At 36.8% G+C, this 22,268-nt stretch overlaps 3 protein-coding genes and 1 long non-coding RNA gene across 15 annotated transcripts; 2 read left to right on the top strand and 2 right to left on the bottom strand.

Annotated features, from left to right (window-relative positions):
- Window positions 1-422: 422 nt before the first annotated feature.
- LOC116927889 lies at window positions 423-3,285 on the bottom strand. 2 transcript variants are annotated; one of them, XM_045175951.1, is made up of 6 exons: window positions 3,165-3,264; window positions 2,932-3,083; window positions 2,718-2,857; window positions 2,350-2,647; window positions 2,044-2,288; window positions 423-1,950 (listed from the first exon to the last, which is right to left on the bottom strand). In XM_045175951.1, exons 2-6 carry the CDS (start codon window positions 3,075-3,077, stop codon window positions 614-616), a joined length of 2,166 nt encoding a protein of 721 aa, XP_045031886.1. In that variant the 5' UTR covers window positions 3,078-3,083; window positions 3,165-3,264; the 3' UTR covers window positions 423-613. The 2 variants fall into 2 exon arrangements, with proteins under 2 accessions (XP_045031886.1, XP_032790823.2); XM_032934932.2 differs by having other exon boundaries at window positions 424-1,950; window positions 2,932-3,087; window positions 3,165-3,285.
- A 225-nt stretch (window positions 3,286-3,510) lies between these two features.
- LOC116921086 lies at window positions 3,511-6,054 on the top strand. 2 transcript variants are annotated; one of them, XM_045175959.1, is made up of 10 exons: window positions 3,511-3,596; window positions 3,682-3,892; window positions 3,953-4,498; window positions 4,560-4,637; window positions 4,700-4,771; window positions 4,854-5,083; window positions 5,142-5,310; window positions 5,381-5,580; window positions 5,643-5,804; window positions 5,869-6,054. In XM_045175959.1, exons 1-6 carry the CDS (start codon window positions 3,582-3,584, stop codon window positions 4,886-4,888), a joined length of 957 nt encoding a protein of 318 aa, XP_045031894.1. In that variant the 5' UTR covers window positions 3,511-3,581; the 3' UTR covers window positions 4,889-5,083; window positions 5,142-5,310; window positions 5,381-5,580; window positions 5,643-5,804; window positions 5,869-6,054. The 2 variants fall into 2 exon arrangements, with proteins under 2 accessions (XP_045031894.1, XP_045031890.1); XM_045175955.1 differs by having other exon boundaries at window positions 4,697-4,771.
- A 7,056-nt stretch (window positions 6,055-13,110) lies between these two features.
- On the top strand, window positions 13,111-16,282 carry LOC116936745. Of its 10 annotated transcripts, XM_032943946.2 has the most exons (11): window positions 13,177-13,253; window positions 13,316-13,380; window positions 13,447-13,594; window positions 13,663-13,840; window positions 13,909-14,346; window positions 14,428-14,694; window positions 14,838-15,029; window positions 15,122-15,379; window positions 15,446-15,582; window positions 15,672-15,755; window positions 15,816-16,282. In XM_032943946.2, the coding sequence occupies exons 4-10, from the start codon at window positions 13,720-13,722 to the stop codon at window positions 15,705-15,707; spliced, it is 1,449 nt and encodes a 482-aa protein (XP_032799837.1). In that variant the 5' UTR covers window positions 13,177-13,253; window positions 13,316-13,380; window positions 13,447-13,594; window positions 13,663-13,719; the 3' UTR covers window positions 15,708-15,755; window positions 15,816-16,282. The 10 variants fall into 10 exon arrangements, with proteins under 10 accessions (XP_032799834.1, XP_032799837.1, XP_032799804.1 ...); XM_032943943.2 differs by lacking the exon at window positions 13,316-13,380 and having other exon boundaries at window positions 13,111-13,253; XM_032943913.2 differs by having other exon boundaries at window positions 13,239-13,380.
- Window positions 16,283-19,791: 3,509 nt separating this feature from the next.
- On the bottom strand, window positions 19,792-21,232 carry LOC116916647. The gene is made up of 3 exons (XR_006649344.1): window positions 20,601-21,232; window positions 20,310-20,518; window positions 19,792-20,250 (listed from the first exon to the last, which is right to left on the bottom strand). It is a non-coding gene; the product is annotated as an uncharacterized LOC116916647 (long non-coding RNA).
- Window positions 21,233-22,268: the final 1,036 nt, after the last annotated feature.

The raw sequence follows: 22,268 nt of genomic DNA, 5'->3' as shown, positions 1-22,268 counted from the left end.
GGGCGTCCACCCTACTAGCACAAGTCTTCCATAGGACGTCCATAGAACGTCCGTCCGTCCAAACTAGGTCCGTCCATTTTCCGGCAGCTGCGGACATCCCATTGACCGTCTATTTTGATCCATTTTATTGGAGGTCAAAGTAAATACATCCAATGGCTGTCAAGCCTTGGATTTACTTGTGTCCCAGTAAAATGGATCAAAATTTGCCGTCCGTAGGATGTCCGGAACTGCCGGAAAATGGACAGACCTCGTTTAGAAAGTCAGACGGTTTACGGACATTCTATGGATGTCCATATATACATATATGTACGGATTTTCACATATATATTGCGATACATTTTGATTACAAGCGCAGCATTACACAATTGTTGTAGTGTTTGCTACAAACTTGAACCAACAAAAATAAGACCAACAGATGACAAAATAATAAAACAAATTTAAAAAAAATAAAACAAACGCAAATTTTATTAGAAAAGGCAGTGGTTTACAAGGGGGCAAGTAAAATAGGAACCATTATTGGGTATGGCAACTGGAATTTTAAATGCCTTACACTTAATTGATGTAATTGGAATACATTCAAGATTACGAGACAAGTTAGAAACTAGTAATTCATTTAAAGAAGAAGATGGTAAGGGATAGGTATACATATTTCCTTCTTCATGAACCGCCTTCCGATTACATGAACTCTTTCGTGATGTTTAATGAAATTATCAATTACAAACACGTCATTTTCATTGTCAAGGAACACACAATTATTACCCAAAGACGTTAATAGAACATATTTTTTAAAACGCAGAACTTTGTATTGTTCTGCACCGGCAAATTGGGGTAAAATGGGACCGGTGTAATGGATGTCATCAAGTTTATATTGTCCAGCAATATTGGAGCTTGAATACCCTACAAGAATTTCTCCCTTTTTTCTATTAGCATTATCAATTTCTTCCAATCGTCGGACAATTTGTTGTAAGGGCCTACCACTTCTCCGCAGCAAATTTTTCATCTTTTGGAGTTTATTTTCAAACGGAAAGGAGCTGAAATCATCTAAACATCCATGCTTACGAACATCGTTCGCCAAATGGATTAAGCTGTGGACGTTAAAGGTTACAAATTTAGCGCAATATAGTTTCCCTGAATTAGTTACGTAAAGCCTCAACAGAGACTCCGCGTAGGGCGCATAAATCTGGCACATATCGCGGTTGACCAAAATTTTGACTGCCACATGGAGCAGCATCATATGGTTGTATCTTTCTTCATTCAAATGTGGTTTGTAAGCAACTGGGCAGATGTATAGGAGATCTAAGCGCATCTCCGTGGCTTTCCAACGAGGTAATTCAAGAAGTGATCGTGGAGTTCTAGGAAAATCACTAGGAATATATACACCAATTCCTATTAAAAAAGCAGAAATTTCCCTACTGGTTTGCACAGAAAATCTGAGATGGTCAAACTTTCCAAAAACCCACTCCTTTAATTCCTTTTTTCTAAATCCTATGCAAACTAAATGCATGTAGTCCAACACGACATCACCGATTACATCCTGCAGTAGTTCTTCCATAATTGATTTCTTGCCATCCTTGTTATGATGCTTAAGTTGTGCGCGTGTACGAAATGACTCGTCTGTTCGAAGCGGGGCATCTAGTTCGGAGTATGTTACTCTACCCGCAGTTTTTGCTTGACTAGAACTAGTTATAATGTTTCCTACCCATGTACCTCTTGTGGTACATTTTCTGCAACCGTAATATGCGTTGTGAGTGGCGATGCTCATGACGAATGTTGTGGCAGGGGTGTCGCAGCAAATTGCCGTAAGGACCACTTCGACTTTTTTCCCACGGAATTCTAATCCCGTAGCCCGAAGTCGAAGAATGTCGTCTCTGAAACGGGCTAAATATTGATTGATGTCAGCTGGTTTCTTTGCACCGTGATAAATCCCACCAACTACAATTTCATCCCATCCTAATGTATTATATATGCAAAAAAAAATTACATATATATTATAACTGTTTTATTAACACGAAAAAAAAATTACATCCACAACCAATAACTAACCTAGAACTTTAATAAGAATAGGCCAAAAGTCGCTTAAGCTGCTTTTGGATAATGGGATTCCATCTATGTTTATGAGAATGTACAGTACATCTGGCAATTCTTTTCCATGTTCCGCCATCGCAGAAAGGATATTCAATAGTGCAGCTGCAATATCGAAGTGCTGGTATTTCCCTGGTGGCATGTCAATTAATTGAATTTTTCCTCTTCTGGAGGACAATAGCGTTCTTGAATCAATAGGTAGAAACCTATTAAAATAATAAAATTAATTGACATGCCACCAGTAAAATACTATCACTTCGATATTACGTTAGCTTAGCATCATTATGTAGGCTTTTCAATAAATTGTTAACGTGGCATCGAGGTATGTTGCATTCCACTACCCATTGCACTAGGCTTTGCTTGACATCATTTTGAAATTCTTCGGTATCGGGTGATACATCGTCATCATCTCCGTTTTCGGCATTTTCATCGCTGAGTGGCCAGTCGAAAGAATCATCATCAAATTCCTCCTCCAAATCACTGCCACAATCATCAGAATCACTTGAAATAACATATTCCATCTCATCATCCGAATTTGGTTCCTCATTTGAAAAATTTGTAATATCTGTAAGATATTCAATATATTAGCTTCGTAATTGAGTTGAAATATTGTTAGTGAATAAAGATATAATTACTCAAAGAAGATCCCAAATTGAAGAGCGGATTTGTTGACAATGTTGAAGTCAGCAGTGAATCTATGTTGAGGTTGTTAGCTTGAAATTTGGTTAACGGCACTTGAATACCAGCAGTTCCCACTTGTGTGTAACCAGACTGTCTGTGAATTAAGAAATTAGTAACGATAATCTTAAACAACATTGAATGTATATGCTATCATCTGTTTACACTTACCCGCCTACAATATTTACTTCTTCCATTTTTGCATCATTTACAAATTGATTGTAGGCCAAATTTAACCTTCGGCGTTTTTGCCGAGGGCCAACAACATCCATAGTTTTACGTACTTTGCCATTTCTTTCTGATGGTTGACTCCACATAATAACCTTACTTTTACAAGGATTAAAAGACGTAATAAATCGTAAATAGATATACGAGAGTTAACAAACAGTAAAACAAAAACTTACTTATTATCAAGGAAAATGAGGAAAAAAATAAACAAATCACATTAAATCATTCGTGAAAGCAATCAAACTTTTTAAAAGTTGATAGAACAGACTGACTGCCTGACAGACTGACACGTAGCAGATGTTGCCATTTTTATCGGATCAAAGGTTTTGGCTAATATAAAAAAAAAATTAATATTAAGACAATGAATTATTGAATACAACATTATTAAATTAAAATCATTTTAATAGTTTAATGTTGTATCGAGAGTTCTCAATTTCCATGGTTATATTATTATTTAAACGTGAACATGTAAAGTAGAAAAATTGCTCCATACTGGCAAAGGTGTAGGGTACTTCCTTTTACCGTGGCTTGACAGTTTATGAAGAAGAATCTCGTGTGGTCCATAAATTTAATCTCCATAAATCTTCATCATCATGGCGTCATCAATTGTAAGTAAAATTAGCGTCCTGTATTCCAGTAAATAATGCATTAAATAATCAATTATACAAAGTAACGAGAATGTTATATTTGCAGGGCTTAACCGGAAAATTTTTTATTGTCGATTTAATTGATGGAAACAATTATTGCCATGTTACTGTTGTGCCAGACATTTGGATCTTGCAGGCTGATGACAATTCTTCAAAATGTTGGTATCCTAAAATTTCTGGGCACATTTCATCAAAGAAACGTGAAGTACCAAAACCATGTTGGTATGTTTATCCTTGTATCGTCAGAAAGGAATATGGTATAACAATTTACAGTTTCATATTGTGTCGTTTTTCAAATTTTGTTTACATTTCCTCAGATTCATATGAATCTGCTCGTTCACAGGAGCACATTGCTTCAATTCAATCAGACATTAATACTGAGGGTGAAGATGATGCCAGTCAACCTAACACGTCATTGGGAAAAGGAAAGAGACACAAGAGGCCGAATAAAAGATTCTTGCCTGATGATGAAAGCGTTGGTGTATATGGACCCACCCAGCCAGAAACAATTGTGATTCCAACAATTCCAGGTAGCTTATTAAGGAATTCTGTTGATGGTGGTGTTCCTGCTGTACGCCCAACAGCACCACTTGCAGTTCAGTGGAGATGCAATAATTCTGTTGATGACCCTGGTGGATCTGGGCCCACTCAGACAGAAGCAATTGTGATTCCAACGGTTCCAGTTAGCCTATTAAGGAATTCTGTTGGTGGTGTTCCTGCTGCACTGCCAATGACACCTTTTGAAGTTCAGCAAAGTTGCAGTAACTCTTTTGAGGAAGTCTCGCAGCATATGAGAGGGGAAATTACTGTTAATTCTACGGATGACAATTCACCAGTTTCCTACAACAACTTGTATTCACAAGGTCAGTATTTACAAATTTTTTTATCACAATGGTAATCTGTAGTTACTTTAATTTGTGTTAGAAATGCCCTATTCCGGCACGATTGGAAATCAGCGGATGAGTGTTGCGGTACCGAATCAATCAAACATCTTGAGCGAAGGTAGTATGTTTAGTTTGTTGGTATGTTTACGAAAATAAATGTTAAAATCCTCTGTTTAGTAGAAATGCCTAACGGTAGTACGCGTAATGTTTTTTTGGGAAATCAGAGGAATCAATCAAACACCTTGACTGACGGTAATTTCTTGACTTCATTTTAAGCTTTCGTCGTTAATGTCTACTTTCTAACGTACATTCTTTCATTTATTTAAACTTTAAGGTTCTGTAGCATTGATTGGGAAGTTGGTAAGATAAGTCCTTAAACTACAGGAATTTATTTAAAACATGATGGCGAAACTCGTCGTTATGGAATCAAAGATGGAAAGCCATCGACAGCCAGTAGCAGAAACACTAGCTAATCCAGAGTTCCTTCTAGAACCTCTGCAAGAAATTGAAGAAATACAAGCTTTGGAGGAATCTTTACGTGACCCAGATCTTTATTTTCAGTTAGTAAGTTAAAACAAATATATTTCATTGTTTCTTCAATTACCACGTTTTGTCTAATTAGGTTGGGATGATTCGTTCCTTGGGAGGAGCATCCATTAGAGATGCCTTGAAACGTGATAGGGTTTTCTCCATAAAGGTGATGGCTTCCGTTAATTGGGAGGGTAAGATAAAAAAGTGATCACTTCAAAAGCAGGGTCTGAAGCAGTCCATTGTTACCAAAGCCGTGTTTGGTAAGTTTTCTGTTTAATTTTTACAATATTCCCTTCAATACTTCTTTAAAAAAATATTATTTCTTGTTAGAATAATTCTTAGTGCGAACGACATCCCGCAAATCCAATAACTTCGAATTGGAAACAGAAACAAAGAAGATAATGAAAGGAATGCCAGAGAAGTATCGAAAACGATGTGCGACTGAAAAGTTGATATCGAATGAATGTGAAACTGACAGCACCTTAAACCGTCCTGGCACTTCCCCGGACAGTGAGTAGAGTATGTTAAAGGTAAATGTCTCAAATTTCCCTTCAGCCTTCAACAATTTTTATCTGTTTTTATTTTGTTTTAGAGCTCTTGAACGACAGTGAGAGAGAATCAACTCCCATTGGTTGGCAACAATTGAGAATTACCGTATAATTCAAGAATTCAACCTGGAGTACTCGGAGAAACCCTCCAATTTTAAAGTGTTAATCAAGATTAACAAAGAGGGACAATTTCAGTCTAAATCAAGGTATGATTTACATTTAAAAAATAAAATTTTCTATATTGAGATCTGTGTTTTCTTTCCATCACAGACACTTTGCAATAAAGCTCAACCTGGATGGAATAATCTTGAATAGACGAGTGCCGATTTAAGCAATGAGTTTCGCGTTTCGTCCATCAACTAAGGATCCGACTGCAGCCTAGAAATTTAGATGTTGTTTGTTTTCAATCATGTACTGTGTCAAGTTCTTAATCAATAAAAAATCATTTAAAACATTTCTTTGCTCTATTAATATTCAAATTTATTGGTTGGTATGAATTTCCAAAACAAGTACATTTAAGGAACCATTTTTGATACGGTAATGGACCAGGGGAAAACATCCAACGGATGTTCTTATTTGGACGACAATCGGAGGCCACGTTTGGATGTCCATCGGAGAGGACATTTTGACGTCAAAAAACATCAAAAATAACATCCGCTACGGATATCCAGCCCGAACGGAGCGGACGGCTTTGAAACGTCCTATGGACGTACGGGTGCTAGTAGGGCAGGGTCAATCCAGCCGAAGTCACCGAATCATTGGCGCGCACATATTTTAGAATTTAGCGAAATTTGGATAGTAGGTTTATATTGTCCTAAATAACTAATTTTCTACATTTCGTCCATTTTGGACGATTAGTTTTTAAAATACGGCGAAATGAAAATTGGTTTTTTTCATTTTGCCGTAGTCCACTTTTCCCGTGCGTTTTAAATTTCCTAAATTTGTAGACCCATTGTTTGATAATCTAATTTTTAAAAATACAATATTATTAATCAGATTTTCACGGGCTATCTTTTGGTTTAATTTTTTTTTTAATATTTAGTTTAAGGTTACTAATTGAAGGACAAAGTTTTGATACCCTCCCTTCTTTAAAAATCAATATCTTCCCCGGCTGCGAAAATTTTCATAAGCCGTTTTCATAATTGTATAGAGTAGATATTGATTTATACTATATTTAAAAATGAGAGATGTGTTATCTCTCGTTTGTTTGATTTAATTATTCTAATTTTAAGGTTTTTGACAAAAAATAGCGTTTTTTCCGTCCCTTTCGACCTTGAGGGGCGGAGCTTCATCTCTTTCCTTTCGCCGCTCTCAACCCCTTTATTCCCCTCGGCTAACGAGGGGAGCTTTCCTCTCCGCGCGACTTTCAAGCACTCAGTTTAATTTCTAGATCATAGTGTTACGGATTCATTACGAAAAATGTCATTGAACAGTTCGAACAAGTGCTCAGTTGGCATTTTTCTTCAGGACGAGTTCTTTCTTTCAACTTTTGCGCCAGTGAATTTCTCTATCAAATCTATTGGTAGCTTAAGTGAAAATGCAAGAAAAACCATTTGTTACAGAACTAACATGACGACAATTCCCTCGATGTGTAGACATCCTTTAGTGGCGTTCTCATTACATTTCTCATAATTCAAACAATCATCAAAGTGCTCAAATCCATTACATATTCATAGCGTCGACGTGTTAAATCTCGAAATCTTCCCAAGGCTGGAAAAAGATCAATTTCTCTTGAATTATGTGAGGCTATAAAGTGTAATCGGTCTGATCTGCATGTTTATTCTGGACAAAAACTATGTACCAAATGCATTAAACAGTTGGTGAAATTGAAAAACAAGGAAATTGTGAAGAAATCAAACACATCAGAGTCCGAGTTAGAGGACATGGAAGAAGCATTTGCGAACGTATTTAGTGATGAAAACGAGGTTTTTTCACTAATGAGACCCATGTCTCTATCTAATCAAGTTACATCTACGCTACAAGTAATACCCGTCAACGTTGATCCCAAAAGATCAAAAGAAAGGCAAGCAGATGTGATTCTTAAAAAGGCAGAAAAAGTTAAAGATTCTTTTCTACAACTTCACGAACCTATAATAGGTAAAGATTCTGTTACTTCGTTCGAAATCCACCATTGGCAATTGGGATTTTACATCGTCTGATTATAAAAATCTCATGGATGGCATAAAGAAAAGATGTCAAGACCTGAAAATGAGACCGGAGTCTTCAATTGAGATCATTTCTCTTTTAACCCTTGCACCAATTTCGTGGAGCCAGCAACAAATATCTACCTTCTTTGGCGTATCAAAACATCAAGTAAGAAGATCAGCAATATTGAAAAGGGAAAAAGGACTGCTAGCGAAACCAGATAAAAAGCAAGGTCGACCAATAACGGAAGATGAAAAAGAAATTGTGCGTGACTTTTACTTGTGTGACGAAAATTCAAGACAACTACCTGGAATGAAAGACTACGTTTCTGTTCGTACAAGAGAAGGTGAAAAGAAACAAAAAGTGCAAAAACGATTACTTCTAATGAACATAAACGAACTTTACGTAAAGTATAAAGAATGCTGTGAGCGTACCTTATGCTTAAAATCCTGTGGACGTTCAACATTTTTCATGCTGAGACCCTGTAATGTTATTGAGGTGGGTTCTAGCGGCTCGCACAATGTTTTCGTTTGTGAGAAACATCAGAATGTTCATTTAATGGTCGACACAATTTACGGCAGCAACAAAGAAAAACTGTTGTTGATGGATAAAGTTGTTTGTGACATTTCCAATCAAGAATGTATGTTGAAGCGTTGTCCAAGATGTCCCGGTACGGAACCACTTAAAACCCTTTTAACAAGCATTGTCGCAAACATTCATGTTATTAAGTTTAATCAATGGGAAACCACAGACCGTTCTATGCTTGTACAAAAAGAGTTGCGGAATAATGATTTTGTAGAAGAACTTGCTAAAAAAATTGATGCCCTTACTAGTCATCATTTAATTTCAAATGAGTAAGGGAAATACTGTAAAGAGTTGAAGGCTAGATTGTTTGAAAATGAGTGTATCCTACAGGGTGATTTCTCACAAAATTATAGTACAAAATTATAGTGCTTCTCTCTAGTGCAGAATTCATTATAAATAGAATTCGTCAATATTTATTAAATATATCCATTTTTAACAAAGGTGTAAAAGTTGCTGCACTAGAGAGAAGACAAACGTGTTTAATATAATGAAATAGGCAATGTTGCGAAAGGCGCAAATTTCAAAAAATTGTGAATTTCAATCACAAATTTAACATATAAATAATTGCCTAATCTAGATGAATTAGGTATTTAAGGATAGGGAATTAAATTAAGCTTAAATGAAATCAATTTCTGGACACATTGATTGGTAATTATATAGATAACGAACGAAAAACCCCAATTTTTGCTATACCTCCGAAAGGCGAGGGGCCTCCTATACAAGCGAACCTGGCGGGGAATCTTGGGACCCTTTACTGAACACCCACCGTTTCTTCCAAGAGACTGGGATAGCGCGAGAGTGTACCTTTCCTATTATATCGTGATATTTACTGTAAATTCCCAACTCGCTCAAACCACAAATTATGTTGAATATAATAATTGTGTAATTGGTTCGAAAACAGCATGTGTGTATGATTTTGATGGGTTGTGGTATATTGGTGAAATTATTGAAAAAATTGATGTTGATTGTGATTTAAAAATTGAGTTTCTCAAACCAGATGGTTTTGAGGCTCAAAAAAGAGGTTTTATGTCATCTAACAAAGATATTGCTTTTGTTAATATTTTTCATGTAATGAAAATTGTAAAAACTTACAATTAACAATTACAATCAATTATTAAAACGAAAAGTAAATCAAGATCTGGAAGAAACTTTCAAATTAATCTTTCTGAAAGAAAGGAAATCGAAAAAATATACAGCGCTATGATGTCATAATACACTGTCAGACTTCCAAATTCACACATCAATTAATATCGTTTACATTTCACATTTAATGGGTTTATTTGTTTAGCATTTTAAGCTGCAGCTATCTTAAACGGTTTTGAAAGTCGCGAAGAGGAAAGCTCCCCTCGTTAGCCTAGGGGAATAAAGGGGTTGAGAGCGGCGAAAGGAAAGAGATGAAGCTCCGCCCCTCAAGGTCGAAAGGGACGGAAAAAAGCTATTTTTTGTCAAAAACCTTAAAATTAGAATAATTAAATCGAACAAATGAGAGATAAACACATCTCTTATTTTTATATATAGTATAAATCAATATCTACTCTATACAATTATGAAAACGGCTTATGGAAATTTTCGCAGCCGGGGAAGATATTGATTTTTAAAGAGGGGAGGGTATCAAAACTTTGTCCTTAAATTAGTAACCTTAAACTAAATATTAAAAAAAATTAAACCAAAAGATAGCCCTTGAAAATCTGATTAATAATATTTATTTTAAAAAATTAGATTATCAAACAATGGGTCTACAAATTAAGAAAAACAAAAAACGCATGGGAAAAGTGGACTACGGCAAAATGAAAAAAACCAATTTTCATTTCGCCGTATTTTAAAAACTAATCGTCCAAAATGGATGAAATTTGGAAAATTAGTTATTTAAGACAGTATAAACCTACTGTCCAAATTTCGCTAAATTCTAAAATATGTGCGCGCCAACGATTCGGTGACTTCGGCTGGATTGACCCAGGACATGTATACGGAGTCTGTTTTGCCGGAAGAGCAAACGGTTTCCGAGATATTATGGCAAATTGGCGACCAGGCCGTATCCTATCGGGAACTTCCTGAACGGAGTGAGGGCCCCTAGTACAAGGAAACCCTGTTTTTGCTTAATGTTGTATTTAGGTTTTCGAAGCAGTAGCAGTAGCGAGCGCCAGATGATGTCGTCGTAACCCTTGTTTTTCCTCTGATTGGTTGTTGCCAGGTAACGCGTCACCGCCATAGGAGGTATACGAGTTTACAGGCCTTAAGCATTAAGTAGGCCTTGTTTATACATAGATCCACCTATCAGAAAAAAAACAAAAGAAATAGAACAGCGCTCTTCATTCATCTCCCAGCCAGACGATGGCGTCAACCTTTTTAAACTTGGCGCTGTCGGGGCCGCCATTTTCCAAGATGGTGGTGGGTAGACCCGGCTTACCCACCAAATCCTACCCAAACTACCCATTTTAGCAAATAGCCTACCCGGATCTCTCATGGGCGACTTTTTTTGGCCGCGACGAACCGCGGGTAAACCGAGTTTTCGAGAACCGGGGCCGAGCCCTAGCCTCAGGTTTCCAAGACGCTGGTTTTCAGGTTTTCCCTATTTTCAAAGTGGCACCACTGGCGACGCTATCCAAGGCCTACTTAATGCTTAAGGCCTGTAAACTCGAATACCTCCTATGGCAGTGACTCGTTACCTGGCAACAACTAATCAGAGGAAAAACAATGGTTACGACGACACCATCTGGCGCACGCTACTGCTACTGCTTCGAAAACCTATATATAAGATTTTAAAAAAATAGGGTTCCCTTTTTTTTAATTAAGAGTATCTTCGAATCCTTAACTTTTTGTAAAGAATTCCAGTAAATGTAAAAAATCACCTCTTTGAAAAAGATTTGTGTCCACTAAGTAATATTTTCATCATTACATTTCACCATTAAAATCTAATTTGTTTCGGTATAGAGCAGTAAAACATCCTACGTTGCACGTTCTCCACAAATGCGAAAATCTCATTTGTGTCCAAGTTGGTCTGCTGCGGCTGCAGCGTCTTATGGAGAAACCAACTTCTTCGTGTTAAAAAATAAGTTTTCATAAATATAATTAAGATTTTCCCCCTTTACTTCCTAGCAGAGGGTACCCTATTCATTTTTTCATTTCCCAATTTTTTTTCTAGTCCTAGTTCTATCTGGTTTATTTTTATTTAGCTATTGTTTGTGAATGGTTTGTTGTTCATCCCCTTGTAGCAGACGAATTTCTGGCAGCAAACGAAATTCTTCGGCTAAAAGAGACGAGCAACTTACAAACAAAAATAAAATAAAAATAAAGTAGATAGAACTGGAGCTAGAAAAAAATATTGGGAAATGAAAAGATGAATAGGGTACCCACTGCTAGGAAGAAAAGGGGAAAATCTAAATTATAGTTATGAAAACTTAATTTTTAACGTGAAGAAGATGGTTTCTCCATAAGAAGCTGCAGCCGCAGCAGACCAACTTGTACACAAATGAGATTTTCGCATTTGTGGAAAACGCGCAACGCAGGATGTTTTACTGCTCTATTGGGATGGTGGTTAAGGACTCTGTCTGGAGATATGTAGATATGAGTATGACGGTTCAAGTCTATTTTATCTCATGTTATCGATGTGAGTAAAATTTTATAAATTTTTTATTTTACCTCTAAGTGAAAATGTTTAATCCGTTTATAGATTTTTTGTCTAAATAATTAATTTTACAACTACAAGAACAAGAAGAAAATTTTTCAATAATAGACCAGTTTCGGATGCTGCGTTGCAAAATTTAAAAAAATCCAGGGGGGTTTCGATTGCAGGGGGAGATAGGAAAAAAGGGGGTTTTTGATTTATTTACCCTAGTAATACTTTTCCAATTCAGGAAAATGTCCTAGAATACTACACTTTAAGACATTCTGCGTCTTCTCCAGTCTTTATAAATAATTAATCATCCCTAGTTTATCCATGAAAATTAATTCAAGTAAAAGGCTAGGTAGTAATACTTTTCCAATTCAGGAAATGTTCTAGAATACTACACTTTAAGACATTCTGCGTCTTCTCCAGTCTTTATAAATAATTAATCATCCCTAGTTTTCCATGAAAATTAATTCAAGTAAAAGGCTAGGTAGTAATACTTTTCCAATTCAGGAAATGTTCTAGAATACTACACTTTAAGACATTCTGCGTCTTCTCCAGTCTTTATAAATAATTAATCATCCCTAGTTTATCCATGAAAATTAATTCAAGTAAAAGGCTAGGGATGCTGTTTAGTATATTTTGCGTTTCTAGTATCAAGAAAATATGTAAACATGGGTGATTCAAATGTGGATATGGGGATAATGGATAAACTAGGGATGATTAATTATTTATAAAGACTGGAGAAGACGCAGAATGTCTTAAAGTGTAGTATTCTAGAACATTTCCTGAATTGGAAAAGTATTACTAGGGTAAATAAATCAAAAACCCCCTTTTTTCCTATCTCCCCCTGCAATCGAAACCCCCCTGGATTTTTTTAAAGTTTGCAACGCAGCATCCGAAACTGGTCTATATGATAATAAAACTTATATTTTTTTAACATACTACTTTTTTGTTTTTAACAACTCAATTGCCATATTGCTGTCAAGCTAGCACATTTTCCATTTCAAAAACTTGATTTCCTTTTTTTAAATCTTTATTTATGTATTTATGTAACTATTATGTAACTATAACAAGTGTTTAAGTTTTTTGGGGGTGTTTTTCAACGAGGCTATAATTGCGAGCGCCAGATGGTATCGTCGTAGCCCTTGTTTTTTTTTGTCTGATTGGCTCTTACTAGGGAACGCCTACCCGCCAGAGGAGGTATTCGAGTTTACAGGCCTTAAGCATTAAGTAGGCCTTGCGCTAGCAAGCTAGTTCCATGCATAAATTGCATATTGTCATAACACTTGCTCTCCCAAGTTGACTTCCTTTCAAGGTAGGTATTATTGTCTTATGAAGTGAGGTATTTATGGTAATATTATAAGCATGGCTCGACAGTGTTACATCTGTGGGTTTCAACTTCAGCTTGGTATATCTTCACAGCTTGGCCCATACCTCTTTTGGTTGATCAATTTCTAAACTAGAATGGGAAATAAGTATGTTACAACTTATTAATCTTTCTATTGCAGCATTCCTACTTCTGTTCCTCCATGTATTCTGTTTGTTTGCTCCATACATTTTGGCAGTGAGTGCCTGAAATCACTGAACAATGTCTGGTATTTAAGAAAAGATACTATTCCTACCCAGCACCTTGGGCCATACTTCCATGGAAAAAAGGTGGGTTACCATCCTATTCCTGAATATATTTAGCTTGCGTTAACATATTTTTATCATTTGTGTTTAAGTTTGGAGTTTTACCTGAAAACGAGTTAGGAAATTCTAAATCAAAGATCAAAAACAAAATGGAGGAAAACAGAAAAAAGGAGAATATTACTTCTTGTGACCCACCATCCTGTGCTTCCTTGTCAGTGTTCGATGTTGATCCTGATATGCCAAATCTTTTTTTAGATCATGGTGAATGTGGTATATAACATAGTGATCTAGTTGAATCCTTCATATGTTCTTTTAAGAGCAGTTTTTCTCGACCTTAGGAAATCCGCAGAACCTCACAAGCCGCAAACGCAAATTAAAACTTAATGTAAGCACGCAGATATGGTCATATGAGTGCGTTAGTTTTTCTGAAGACGAATCATCAAATTCGTCGCCTCCACCTTTGCTTCGTTTCGATGAAGATGACAAGGAGGCCTTTGCTTCTTGTCTTTCTCCGAAAAATCATTTTGTGCCAGAAGATTTAACTCTTCCTACTCCCGAGATTACTGACCCCGAAAAAAACGCAGGATTGGAAGAACAAACATCTGTTCTTAGTGTTAGTTCTACGGCCGTATCTCCTAATTCTCGTTGTTTGACCGAAATCAAAACTAAATTGCGTAAGCCTCCTTGGCGGAAAGCTCGGGCTCATCGGTATTGCACCTTCGTAAGCGACTCCCCCTTTCCGGGTAGACGACGTACCAGGAAGACAAAATCCAAAAGTATCAGCAATTTTTTTTTTTCCAATTTTTCTCTCTTTCTCTTTTCTTATCGTTTACACCACCAATGATATCATTTTGCAGTAGCATTAAGTTGCAGTGGAAAATACCTTAATGATATTCGGGGCTTGGAATGTAAAACCGGACGTCAGGTAGATGAAATTGATGGTTTTACAATTTCGTCGTTTTTCACTGCTGAAGACCTTAACAACTTTTGCTCCCAACATTTCCAAATGAACGGAAACATGAAAATCTTCCCAAACCTTCCCCTAGAAGTCAATGAAGCCAAGATTTGCAGTCCTTCATCCATCCCGAATACCTCTGTGTTGCAGCACACAGTCAAAACCACGGGTATGTTAAAATTTGCCTGAATCTTTTACTTCACAGTGATAGATTTATTATATTAACTGAATTTTACTTCTATATTCCGTTGGTTTCTGGCATTAATCCTGCTGGAAAATGTGCTGGAATGTTACCTTTCGCATCCAAATAAGAAGAAGAGGCGCATTTTTTTAGTTGTAATTCCATGGTCGTCTCGAAGAATTCCGAAGTTCGTTATTCGGCTAGAGCGAAAGTTCATTCAGGGAAGTCTACTCTACGAAAAGCTAGGCTTCATCGGTATTGTTCTTCGGCTAGCAATTTTCCTTGCATCGTTATGCCGCCCATTAAGAAGACAAAACCCACGAGTACTTGAATATTAACTATTTTTAATTAAATTTATTTCTAAGAAATATCTTTTCCCCAATAATATTCAGTAACTTACGTTTTCGTTTTCCAGGGTCATTGCTTAGTGAAATATTCATTGGGGACTTTTCAAGTATTGAATGTGAAACCCTTCGTCAGATTGATGAAATTGATGGTGTAACAATTTCATCATTTTTCACTTCTGAAGACCTTGACAAATTTTGCACTCAGCAGTGCCAAATCCGCACCAACGTAAAGGTAATCCCAAATTCTCCACTAGAATACACCGAAACGGAGAAACAGGGTTGTTTATTCGTCCCCTCTACTTCCGGTTGGCCGGACACAGCTGAAAGTACAAGTGTATGAAAAGATAATCATCTTTGATAGATTGACTAACCGTCTTACTTTAAAATATCAGTCATAGATTATGACATTCGTTCTGCTGGAAGATGTTTTGCCGTCCGTGAGAGTTTACACCTCGCTGCTCCTGATGAACGTCGTTCAATAATATTGCCAACGCCGTCGACCTCATCAAGTAGCAGTCAGCGTAAAACAGTTAATTCAAATTTCGAGTTCCATCTGAAATCGACTATCATGTGTCAGAAAAACTGTCTTCAATTTAACGATTTCCACGTGAATTGTAGGTAAACAAAAACAAAGGTGTATTTTCATGCGATTGAAAAGAAAAATGAGAGAGTTGAGGAAACAACTGGCCGGAACTCCGAAAGGTAGCCATAATAATTGAAAATTGAACTTAAGATGTGACTGTTAAAAAAAATGTACATTAGCACTATCTTCTAGAAGACGGAGCCGACCAAGTGGTAGTATAATGTGTCTCCGAGTAAGATTGGCACCACCCAAGGACCACGGCCCATATTCAACAACGATGAATTATCCACGAGTTCCATAAATCATTTGATGTTTGTTTAATTTTTTAGTTTTTGTTTTTGTTTTTTTGTTTTTTTCTGTTTTAAAACTAAGTTTCTTATGGCTCTGTTTCCCGTCAAAATTAATCTGCTCACAAAGCATGGTTAGGCATTTTGGAACCACTTTACGTTTAAAATTGAGATATTAGTAGGTTATTTTAAGATGTTGGTGTTTTTACGTGGATATCCCTTTTTTAAATGTTAGTCTCTTGTTTATTCCTTTGGCTGCTGAATAGTTCCTTTTCCGCATGATTGTAAAATTAACCGTTACGTTTGTGACAGTGTTCCTTCGAATAAAGTTCTTTCGAATAAAAATGTATTTTAAAATACGAATTCGAATAAATCTTTATCTTTATTTTCGAATAATTTTTTCATTTTATTTATTCGTATTTTTTATCCTCGAATAATTTAAAGTTTTATTCTATTTGTATTCTTTATTCGAAATATTTTAAAAAGCTACTAAAATTTAGGGCTCGGCCCCGATCACATTCTAATCGGGGACACCGCTAAGCTTCCCCGATCAAAATGAATCCGGGAAGTTCGGTGCGGGGATTTCTTTTTTCGGTGCGGAACGGTGCTATAATCGGTGCTGCACCGATAGCACCGCTTCAGCCATAAGGGGTTAGTCTTACCAGTGACCTTGAGTTCTGATAGGCCAACGAGAATCACGTGACTAAGGTCACATTTTATTCTTGTTGGCCGCAGGGAAACTAACAATTTAGATCACTATTCATTTATAATCGGGGAAGGCACCGATCACCGATATCACCGCACCGAGCACCGAAATCGCTTCGCTTCCCCGATTAAGATTATCCCCGCACCGGATCGACTAAAAAGTTCCCCGATTGGTGCGGGGCCGAGCGCTACTAAAATCGAATAAAAGAATACAAATTCTAAAGCAGATTTTGGGGTACTGTTTAGCAGTTACTGCATTCACATTTCCAGAGTTCTCATTGAATAGGCTAGTCTGCTATTGTTCAAATATTCTATCAATCTCTTTGTCGCGTGGCCTATTAGTGTAATTCTAATTGAAACTTTCGTTATCATATTATGGCGTCGCCGTCAACCTCAGCTGCTTACGATTCTGATATTGCTAAAAACTTTCGATTGAATTTACTAGTTCTTTGTTTCTTAAATCTTAAATGACCTTTGTTTCCGCTGTATTCTCGATAAAATTATCAGGAGAGAACTAAAATGCAGATTGATATCGTTTAAATTGCAAAATTCAATTTATAGAGCAGTAAAACATCCTGCGTTGCGCGTTTTCCACAAATGCGAAAATCTCATTTGTGTCCAAGTTGGTCTGCTGCGGCTGCAGCGTCTTATGGAGAAACCATCTTCTTCATGTTAAAAATTAAGTTTTTATAACTATAATTTAGATTTCCCCCTTTTCTTCCTAGCAGTGGGTACCCTATTCATCTTTTCATTTCCCAATATTTTTTTCTAGCTCCAGTTCTATTTAATTTATTTTTATTTTATTTTTGTTTGTAAGTTGCTCGTCTCTTTTAGCCGAAGAATTTCGTTTGCTGCCAGAAATTCGTCTGCTACAAGGGGATGAACAACAAACCATTCACAAACAATAGCTCGGATTTGACAAATCCGATGCGCGACTAAAACTCGGATTTCGTTGAAATTTGGTAAGTGAATCAATAAATATGTTTAAAATTTATTAGCCAAAGGATTTTTTTTTTGCGCAATTAGGGAAAAAGTTACAGCAAAATGAAAATAAGATTTTTTCATTTTGCCGTAACTTAGGATTTTTTCCGTGTTTTCATTTTTATTTATTTAAGACTAGTTTTTATTTCTCTATTGATTTTTGAATAAATACGTCTTATTCAGTTTTTCACGCTCTTTTTAATGGTATTTTTTTGTTTCAAAATTTTTAAATTTAATTACGTTATTTAACTTTTAAATGTTCAGAGTGCGTCTTACAAAAGTAGACCTGAACAGATTCGCTTCTAAGATTTATTTTTAATTTTGCACTTAAAAAAAAGAGGACATATCATAGTATATGCTCTATTTTTTTCGCTAGGGTTAAATTCTCCATAGTGCCGATTAAATTGTTTGAAATCTCCCTATTTTGATGTAAAATATTGGCTTCGGCGGCCATTTTCACTCATCCCTTTTCCCTGTCTCCCCTTTTTGACTAATCCGCCAAGACCGCCTGGGGTAGTCAAGGTCAAAAAGGGGAGACAGGGTAAAGGGATTAAGTTACGGCAAAATGAAAAAATCTGATTTTCATTTTGCTGTAACTTTTTCCCTAATTGCGCAAAAAAAAAATCCTTTGGCCAATAAATTTTAAACATATTTATTGATTTACTTACCAAATTTCAACGAAATCCGAGTTTTGGTCGCGCATCGGATTTGTCAAATCCGCGCAGATTGACCCATGGGCCAATTTAGTGGACCTATTTCGTCCGGGCGTATTTCTCCGTCAATCGATGAGATTATCTTGAATTAAACATATTATACAAACGGTCAGAGTTGCCGCGATCATCACGGAAATGGTTCCATTTTTAATGTTTGAATACATAGAAATCCGATATCACATGGAAGCGAAACGGTTAAAAAATAAGGTTAGCCAGAAATCAAAAGAAGAACAGCGTAAGCTGCGCATACTGTCTAAGATGGTTAATTAATGTGTATTATTGTATATTAAGGTTTATAATACAAAGAGGAATTGATTCAGGTTTCCTTTTTTTTGTATAGTAAATTTTTTAAATTTTTAATACAGAAGAAAACAGCGCGAAAAACAGTCACAAGCGACTACTTTCCCCATTGTTGACAACGTTATGGAGGGAATGTTATGACTGATCCGGGTAATCAGCGCCCCTAGCGAGTGCCCAAAATTTATCCGTGGAAATAGCAGACGAAACACCTAGCAGACGACAGTTCTGGGACCTCTAATGTTAGACCATGATGAAACTTAGCGATCGTCCCCAATTAGCTCTAATCGAGTTAACCTCCCCGCACCGATAAAGTGCATTCGGGGCTAAATTGAGGTGCCACTTTTCAACCGGGGCGGTGAAGGGAAAAATTTGAGGTCCACTCGTTGCCCCGACGAAATTTTTAAGAAATGCCGTTCTTTCGGTTTCAGAGTAAAAATCGGGGCAGGCGGGTAGAACGAGCTATTATCGGGGTTGTTATCGGATCGATCGGGTGAAACAGTCAATCGATTAGGTTTTTTGCATCGATGAATCGATTTATTGTAATCGGGGTAGCTTCCCTGATTAAGTACCTCGATTAAGCCCCAATTGAATTCGGGGAGAAGAATTTTCCACCCTGAGCCACGCTTCGATGGCCCGAAATGAGAAAACCGATTGGCAAAACAGCGCACCGATTGTCTCGAGGCCGATCCTTAAATGAAACAATTGAAAATCTTCTTGGCTTTTGGAAGGAGGTCCGTAGAATATAATTTTCGCACATCCATTGCACTTCCAAGGTGACTAGCCGACGGACATCCCTGGAACTACCCATTGAATACATGGATATCTAACGGATGTTCGGCCATGATTCGGACATCCGACGGCAAAAATGTACTATATGGGGTGGCACGAGGAACGTAGCTACAACAAATTTGATTTCTCTTTCCAGCGTTATAAATCTTTCTCCCAAATTGAATTTCAAGTCATTAAGTAAATTCAGTAACCACGGGTTGTATTCCGTGGAAACGAGACCGGAAAGTTTTGCTTGAAGAATTTTTACGCACGGAATAACTTTTGATAAAGAAGGGTAGAATTTTGAACTATGCCTCTTCGAATGGAGACAGGATTTCAATTGCTCCAGCAATTGTTTCCTATCAAATTATTCTAATAGAAGGTCGTCACGTCGAAGAATTCTGAGGGTATCCGTTACTGGCTGTTTCAGTTGCAACAGGCTGCGGAGCATGATTAGCGTACAATTCCATCTCGTCGAGCACTCCTGTTGCAATTTGTTTTTAGATAAGTTTGTGCACAACCTGGTCAACGTGACCGTAGCCACAGAACTTAAATGAAAAAACGAAACTATTGCGCGGCAGCGTTCTAAAATGTGCATGAAAGTGTCATTTTTTTGAATAGCATCTTTGACAGCTAAGCTAAGAGTATGAGCAAAGCATGGAATCCGAATCCAGCCACATTCATCAGTATGGATGCGGCTGAACTCGGCCGCTCAGCCGAATAATAAAAACTGCCTTTTTTATGTTCGCCGTATTATCCGTGACTACGCCGACAATTTTGTTGCGGATTCCCCAGCGATCTACTATAGAGAATAGTTCGTTCCTAAGGTTATCCGCTGTGTGGTTATTTTCCATATGAACCTTAAATACAAAATTTAAAAAATTATGATTTGAATATTTTTTTTTGCTAGATCACCAACCGTTCTAAGTACTCTAGACACCCTTTTCATTTTGGGATTGATGTAGTGTGCCGTGACTGTGAGGTAGCTGTAATTATTCAATGATGTCCAACAATCGGTGGTCAAGGCGACGTAGTCCACTCTTTCAAGTTCATGAATCAATTTAAGACGAGCCTCTTCGTACAACGCCGGGTGGTAATTATAAGTGATCGTGTTTCGGCAAGGAAAACCTAATACAGACATTAGTTCGTTGGCGTATACGGTATGCATGTCTGCTGCGTGCTACTTGAAACCAATACAAAAATTATATACCTTTTCTTGCGTCGATACACTTTACAAATGCCACAAAATTGGGGTCGTCGACAATGCTGAGCGGCAACAAGCTTTTGTCAATAAAGCCCCTTGGGCGCCTTCGGAATTTAAGGTTATTTTTAGTTGTTATTGTTGCTGTTTTCCAATTTTGTTTACTATAAGAAATAGTGACATCTAGTTTTTTAACTTTGATTTAGAAAACAAGGACAAAGGTGCCATCTGTTTCCCAAATGTTGAAGCACCCCAATCAGTCCAACATGGCCGCTTGTTTACTTTGTTATATACGAAAAAACATGCTAGTTGTCACATAGTTTAACAATTAAGACAATAAAAGGACGTGCATTACCATTTATTACCTTTGTCATACTTCAAATCTACGAATTTCACCTTAAAAATATCGTTAATCTTGTTTTTCCCCTTTCCAGCATTCCTATTGGTGGAAAAAATTCCAATAAAGTGTTTCGGTGCCCCATCTGGAGGAGGAGCCTATTCTCAGTTGTGCTGCGTTAGAGGCCCCTAAACCTTCGGTAATTTAGTAAACTAAATCCCTCAGGGATAAAAATCATTAGAGCCCGAATTAATTTTCCATAACAGCACCACCAACAGAAAAAAAAATTGATGCCGGACGAGGCAATTGCTTCTTCAGCGATTGTCGCTAATATTTTTTACAATAATTAAAAATAATTCGGAATTTGTTTCTAAATCATTTTGCAAGTTTAATAATAATACCAGAACTTGAGGACAAAGATTCCTGCTCTGGAGAGCTATTACAGGATGTGCTAGGCTGGCAATTAGTGGCGGCATCGCAGCTTTCTGGATTATCACAATCATAGATAAAATTTCAAGATAAATATAATTTTAAATCGCCATTTATTAACATTTATCACTGTTGAGTCTGAATCAATTCCGTTGTCTTCTTGATAGAATTGCTCATGACTTCCTCGTTTTCGTTATCTGCGTCGTTCAGTAGACCGCTGTCCGCTGAGCCTGTTTGGCATTCTTGTTGTCTTTAGATTTTTTTTTCTGATTTGAGGGGCAATCTTTTGGTAAATATCGGGATGTTTCTGCCTTAGATGAGCAAACATATTGGTAGTGTTACCAGGAAATGGTTGGGTGCGTTTGCAAACAGTACAGGTCGCTGTTTTTTGGCCGGGTCTCACGTTTTTTTCGAAATACATCCACACAACGCTTCTTACCATTTTTTATTTAACTTGTTTTTTATTTCACTTGATAAGAAAGATATTGACAGATAACAATCAGCTTGACAGCCTCGACTGTTCGATCACAAATGACTGTCTAATAACAAGTCAAGGAAGGGTAAAAATGATTGTGCCTTAAGACTTTTTTATTTAAACAAAAGAATTTTATTCGCCTACCTATAAATCCATAGTTTGTATTTCGAACTACAAGATGGCAGGAAGAGCGAACTTTGATTCAGATATATCTAATATATCGATCAAAAAACAGATATATCAGTATCAGAAAAAGAAGTCTGGATGGTATCATTTCTGGAAAAGACTGGTAGATAATATGACAATCATTTATTTTTGATTTTCCATTATCTTTGGTTTTACGACCTTTCTCTACAACAAGGACCTCCAGTTACACCATATCCTACAATACTCTAGCTTACTTCAAGGAAGCTCCCAAATACTACTCTGTTTCAAG

The sequence above is a fragment of the Daphnia magna genome, linkage group LG1, assembly GCF_020631705.1.
Source record: "Daphnia magna isolate NIES linkage group LG1, ASM2063170v1.1, whole genome shotgun sequence".
NCBI classification, from domain to species: domain Eukaryota; kingdom Metazoa; phylum Arthropoda; class Branchiopoda; order Diplostraca; family Daphniidae; genus Daphnia; species Daphnia magna.
Note: the sequence above shows the minus strand (reverse complement) of the source record. Positions and strands in the feature narration are given on the sequence as shown.

Coding starts and splice junctions, on each gene's coding strand:
- LOC116927889 (XM_032934932.2), bottom strand. CDS start 3,077: ATGTGGAGTCAACCATCAGAAAGAAATGGCAAAGTACGTAAAACTATG. Junction 2,858..2,931: donor GAAGTAAATATTGTAGGCGG/GTAAGTGTAAAC, acceptor CTTAATTCACAG/ACAGTCTGGTTACACACAAG. Junction 1,951..2,043: donor TATTCTTATTAAAGTTCTAG/GTTAGTTATTGG, acceptor ATAATACATTAG/GATGGGATGAAATTGTAGTT.
- LOC116921086 (XM_045175955.1), top strand. Junction 4,499..4,559: donor CAACAACTTGTATTCACAAG/GTCAGTATTTAC, acceptor AATTTGTGTTAG/AAATGCCCTATTCCGGCACG. Junction 4,638..4,696: donor ATCAAACATCTTGAGCGAAG/GTAGTATGTTTA, acceptor TCCTCTGTTTAG/TAGAAATGCCTAACGGTAGT.
- LOC116936745 (XM_032943913.2), top strand. CDS start 13,304: ATGGCTCGACAGTGTTACATCTGTGGGTTTCAACTTCAGCTTGGTATA. Junction 14,695..14,837: donor GCACACAGTCAAAACCACGG/GTATGTTAAAAT, acceptor CATCCAAATAAG/AAGAAGAGGCGCATTTTTTT. Junction 15,583..15,671: donor GTAGCAGTCAGCGTAAAACA/GTTAATTCAAAT, acceptor CGTGAATTGTAG/GTAAACAAAAACAAAGGTGT.